This window comes from Megascapheus bottae, chromosome X (assembly GCF_031878675.1).
Source record: "Megascapheus bottae isolate mThoBot1 chromosome X, mThoBot2.hap1, whole genome shotgun sequence".
Taxonomy (NCBI): domain Eukaryota; kingdom Metazoa; phylum Chordata; class Mammalia; order Rodentia; family Geomyidae; genus Megascapheus; species Megascapheus bottae.
Genome location: NC_143547.1, coordinates 51,453,858 through 51,459,882, shown reverse-complemented (window position 1 = coordinate 51,459,882; position 6,025 = coordinate 51,453,858). Strand labels below are relative to the sequence as shown.

At 36.5% G+C, this 6,025-nt stretch overlaps 1 protein-coding gene across 1 annotated transcript; it reads right to left on the bottom strand.

Moving 5' to 3' along the window:
* Window positions 1–2,728: 2,728 nt before the first annotated feature.
* On the bottom strand, window positions 2,729–4,851 carry LOC150041082 (uncharacterized). The gene has a single exon (XM_090325965.1). It carries the CDS (start codon window positions 4,668–4,670, stop codon window positions 2,733–2,735), a length of 1,938 nt encoding a protein of 645 aa, XP_090182091.1. The 5' UTR covers window positions 4,671–4,851; the 3' UTR covers window positions 2,729–2,732.
* Between the last annotated feature and the right edge of the window lie 1,174 nt (window positions 4,852–6,025).

Sequence of the window (6,025 nt, the reverse complement as noted above, 5' to 3'; positions counted from 1 at the left end):
TTCTTTATGGTCTCAAACTTTCTGTGAGGCAGTTTAAAGGTGATGGACTAGATTATCAAGCAGAAGAAATATCAGGGAAGTTCAACATGCAGGCAGTAGAACGGATATCACTGCCGATTTATAGCCAGATTTACAGTGAGAAATAGAAGTAATAGAAACTAGGTGTCAGAGTCTGATATGTGGTATTCTAGCTTCTCAGAAGGGTAAGTAAGACCTAAGGATCGCAATTTGAAGCCAGCTGGGACAGGGAAGTATATGGGATTCTTATTTCCAGTTAACCAGCCAAAAGGCAGAAGTAGAAATGTGGCTCAAAGGCCAGATCACTAACCTTGAATAAAATAGATAAGGAACAGAGCCCAGACCCACAGTTCAAACCCTAGTACCAGCATAAAACATAAAGACAAAGACTGGAATACAAAACAATGTAATGAAGTTCAATTTGACCACAGTGGGCAATTAAAGTTGTAACCAAGGAAAATACAGTTATTTAAGAGATTAACATAATTGAAATATCACCAACTACTTTGTGCCACCACAATAAGAGATATCACAAAAAACCAACAGGTTCTACCTAAACTTAAGGCTCAAAATGTGAAAGTGTAAATTCCTCTTTTTAAAGAATGTTATTTGAAAAGTCCCTCTGAGTTTAGCTGATCACACTAGGGTGCCTAGACAATTATTTCCCAGAATTCCAATCATATGTAGAACTACCAAGGCAATCAGAGGCTACTGTAGCCATAGCCCAAGCAGAATCAAATAGAACTTGTGCAGGCAGATCTTATTCTTATCCATGTGACACTAGTCTTGCAATCATTTAGAACCCAAGAGTTATTGGATCATGGAGACTTCCACTAAGATTTCAAAGTAGATCTAGAAAGTCTATCAAGTCATGGCAGGATCAGACTTCCAAAAAGCTTGGTACCAGCAGCTGAACCATATGGAATACATAGACATAAGTTTTGTGCTGTTAAGTGATGGAACTCTTAAGGGATAGCACCTAGTATAAGTGGGATCATTCATGTCACCATTCTCTTATATTACTATTTTATTTTTTAAGTTAGCACAATGTGATGACAGAATTTCTATTTCTTTTCTTTCCTCTATCCTTGCCTTAAACACATACTGCTTCCAACCTCTATACTCCCAACAGTACATACCCTTTAACTACCACCCCCCTCTACTTCTCATCGTATATCTAACCCACTTCTTCATGTCACATGATGACAACCACTTCAAAGTCGTGAATGGCCCCCTGCCTCTCCACTGAAAGTGTTGTCACAATCAGTAGGCCTATGGTACACTAAAGCAAGCATTAATTTTACTTTATTTTCTGAAGGATTATGATATAGTTCACTGTTCCTTCTTAAAATATTCATATTCCTGATTCAGTTGACACATTCTTGGCATTCTGGTTCCAACTTATTTGATTGAGTATCCTCACTGCAGTATTGTCAGGGAACTTTAATTCTTTCCCATACCTTTGGATTTTAGGGTTTCTTATGGTGCTAAATTTTTATAATCATCTTTTAAGTGAGCTGACATGGTCTCATGGCGTTGACTTTTAAAAATAATTGTTTTATTTTAAATAACTTATTGAAAGTTGAGATATGTTACTTAGAAAATTATAAGATCTTAGAAGTAAGCAAATGTCTCCAGTAAATAAGTCCACATAAAAATAAAAACTCCAAATTAGAGCCTGGTGCCCGTGGCTTAAACCTGTATTTCTAGTTACTTAGGAGGTTGAGATCTGAGGATCATGGTTTGAAGCCAGCCCGAGTAGAAAATTCCATGAAATATTTATTTCCAATTAACCACCAAAGAACAGAAGTAGAGCTGGCTCAAGTGGTAGAACACTATACTTGAGAACAAAAGCTTCCCCCACCTCAAAAAAAACATGTATAGCACCTAAGCCCTGAATTAAAGTCCCAGGCTCAGAAAATAAAATCCTGCAGAAAGAAAACTGGTACTATTCAGTCTACATATTCCTTTTCAGAACTATAAATTTAATGTATGCCTTCTGAGTACACATTCAAGAACTCTGAATGTTTGTTAGGCGTTATTTGAAATGGACTAAAATAACTTTATAAACCAAGAATTTCAATAAATATGAGTTGTCAAACTGCATGGAAATTCACAATGTAAACCCATTTTGTAGCTAATTCATGCTAATAAAAATATGAACAACTAATAAACGAACATGTATAAATTTCTGTTTTCATTCATGTAAATACAATGATAAATATTTGATATTCTTTTCTATTGCGTGGACTGTTAATATTTTCACAATCAACTTAGTTATCATAGTCCCAAATAAACTGTGTTGTATTAAAAGTACTCTCTGTTCTCAATACTTAGTTTTTTTAGTTTATTTGAGCAAATAAACTACTTAAAAATCATAATATGGGGGCCGGGAGTTTGGACTAGTGGTAGAGTGCTTGCCTAGCATGCATGAAGACCTGGGTTCGATTCCTCAGTATCCCACATATATAGCAAAAAGCTGGAAGTGGTGCTGAGGCTCAAGTGATAGAGTGCTAGCCTTGAGAAAGTCCAAGGACAGTGCTCAAGCCCTGAGCCCAAGCCCAGGACTGGCAAAAAAAATCATAATATACTGAGGATTTCAGGTTGATAAATTTTCTTGGGAGATAATTAAAGCAAATGGTTAATTCTAAGGGGAAAAGTACAATACAACAAGGCAATTGGTATTGGTTTTTATGTTGCTTGGATTTATTTGCTTACTTTTCCTCTATGCAATCACTTTCACTATCAGATATTTCTGAACTGTACCCCATAGCCTTACGACGATTCAGGATAATACTCCTTTCATTGTCAAGTAGCTTAACTGTTGCTTCTTTACGACATGGATCTTCAGGCTTGTTTAACACAGTTCCTTTTTTTACTGCTTCCATAAAATCACTTCTGGTTATACTGAGTATCGGAACAGTTGATGGAGGAGAATACTTTAAAGCAGAAGAAACCTTTGGTGAATACCAGAATCTTGAACGCCTCTTGGTGCTTCTCGAAATGGTAGGTGTTGATTGAAAAGAAAACAATGATTGTAGAAAGGAATATTCTGATAACTCAAATTCTGATGGTCTTGGTGGCTGTGAATTTGAATTTCTTGTGGAATTTGCAGCTGGGGCACTTGCTAATTGTTCATTGAAATATCCTGAAAATGGGCTTGGTACTTGTTTTGGTAATGGGATTTCAGATATTGATTGTGAACATGAAGATATTGATGACATTGGAACTGAATTTGTCCTTTGTGAAGTTGAAGATCTTGGTTGCGGTTCTAGCAAAGACTCTGATGTAGAGAGAATCAAATTCTGTGATAATGATGGATATGAAGACTGGAGTTTTGATGGAAATGAAGATATTGCTGAATTTACAAGTAAAGGTGACTGTGAAACAGAACATAATGCAGATTGAAAAGATGAAGAGAGTTGAGGTTCCCCAGGTAAAGCAAAATTGGCATGATCTGTAACCGGATATGGGAATACATGTGAAGTCATTGTTTTATCTTGTAGATTTTGATCATCTGGGTTCATTTCAGAATACTTAACAGGTTCTGGTGCTATATGGCATAATGCTGCTTTGGGTGGTGTAACTGGAATGTCTGTATCAGGAGTAGATTGTAGACAATCAGATTCTGTCTCTGTTGTTTGTGTTGCTCTTGATGTTGCTGTATGTATCCAGACAGGTAATGACAGGTTAGTTGGGGCTGGAATGGTTGCAGGAATTTCCGATGACTTGGAAGCTTTTAATCCAGCTGACCAATTAAGTTGTGGCGGAGATGATAAGGCTGCTGCTTTAGGATTCAGAAACACTTCTGCTTTTTGATGATGATTTTGAGGCTGGGGCTTTGCTTCACTCTTTCCAGTTCCATAACTGTCATAAGCACATGAGTTTTCCCTATCTTCAGTTGCATCATGTTCTGGGTATAAAGCACTAGATAACACTTTTCCTATAGCTCTTGCTAGGATAATGCTGATTGTACTACACTCAAACATTGGAGATGAAGACTTTTTAGATGGTCGATTGATATATGAATGAAATATCTTGCCATGAGCAGCTGAACTATTATTGCCCATTGGCTGAAGTTTTGGTATACATTTGGAGTCATTGGAATGACCTATGTCCTTCTTGTTCTGCACAAACATTTCCATCCTATGCCCTTTCTTTTTTGCTCTTTTCTTTTCTTCCCATAGCTCGGGGCAAGAGGAACATAATTGGAATGAACCATCAGAAGAACTGAAACCTTTTGTTTCATCCAAGTAGTAAGAATCACACATAGTAACAGATGAAATGTCTACCTCATCACTGTAATGTTCTAATGTCTTCAGAGGTGTTGAGTTAAAGGAGCATACTTGCTGCGTTTGCCTAGTTGCAGTTGGAAAAGTATTTCCTGATTCTCTAACTTGCATTGTTAATACTTTTAGATATTTAGCAGTAATTGCGTCACTTAATTGGGTCACATTTTTTTGTAAAACCATAAATTTACAAGAGACTTTATAAATCTCTTCATATACTTCACCAAATAAGGTTTCGACATATTTATTCAGATCAGTTACTTGTCTAGCTATGTCATTTAAGCAAGTATAAATTACCTCAATTTCTGTGTTCATCCCTGTTTGGTCCCATGGATCTTCATCCATTCCTTTTCTCAATGACATATTAGATGACTGTTCTTTCAGCACGAAAATGGTCTGGAGGCACCTCTACATCAACTTCTCTTCAGTATCCACCATTACTCCCATACCCATTCCAGGGTTTGCTTAATTTTACCAGAAATATCTGCCAGTACTATAAGTTGCCATGTTTAAGAGGAAAAGGTGCTGTTTTCAGTTCTTGAGTGGTAACATGGCAACCAAATGCTTCATCAGAATTTTCCATTTAAGCAGGAAGTGACAGAATAATGCCTCTGAATTATTGCCACAACCCTATGGCCTGAACCATTTCACCAAGTTGTGGGGGGGGACCATTTAAAGAGGAAGTAACAAGACTGTGACATACTCTCATTTACTGTTGAAGTATGGCCCTAGATCTTAAAAAGAAAGAAGACAGCTTCTTTCCATCTTCAACTAATAAATATCTACTGTCTTGCTCCAAAATTATCTTCCAGTTTAGATGTTTTTCTTTTATTCTGAGCTCCACTTGGATATCAATCAGCCATCTAAAACTCTATTTTTTCTTATTCTTCCTAGATTTTTCCCTTTTCCTCTATTCTTCATTTTTGGATCTGACCATTTCCACCCATTCAGTTAGTTGATCTGTCCCCAACTCTCCCCTAAAATGGTAACAAGCCATATCCTTGACATTTGATCTCCATATCCAGACATGATCTCTTAATATGCATTCTGGACAGCACCATCCAAGGTCTGAGAGACCATGGAATTTACTGATAGATAACTATTTGCAGTTCATACAGTATGCTTCCATAAAGATACTGAAGGGTAGGAATTACTATAAGAAAATAGAAATTTAAAAAAGAACCATACATACCCTTATATCAAATGGAAAGAAATCTCTGAAAACTGTGTTTTCTGGGAAGAGAAAATATTGTTCATCCATTTTCTAAACTTTCACACGGATACAACTAATACATAACCAAAAGCAAAAAAAAAATAAAAACAAGAACAGTTGTAAGTTAGAATGTCTTAATTGATCAGAGCTATTAGCTCTAGCAATAAGCAATTTTACTAAATTTGATGATAAAAAATAGCAGTAAACTGAAGAAGGATACAAAGACTGTACAAGTGTATTTTTGTGACTGATAGCTAAACATGCATTGGCCTACCCCCAAGCTTAGATATTTTAAGTTTAGAATTAAATGCCAGAGTTAAAAACTTGAAAACAGTGGTTCATGCTTATAATCCTAGCTACTCAAGAGGTCATGATCTGAGGATCACATTTCAAAGCCAGCGAAAACAAGAAAGTCTGTGAAATGCTGATTTCCACTTAATTACCAAAAAAAGAGGAAAACCAGGTGTCAGTGGCTCTTGCCTGCAAGCCTAGCTACTCAGGAGAC

Coding starts and splice junctions, on each gene's coding strand:
- LOC150041082 (XM_090325965.1), bottom strand. CDS start 4,670: ATGTCATTGAGAAAAGGAATGGATGAAGATCCATGGGACCAAACAGGG.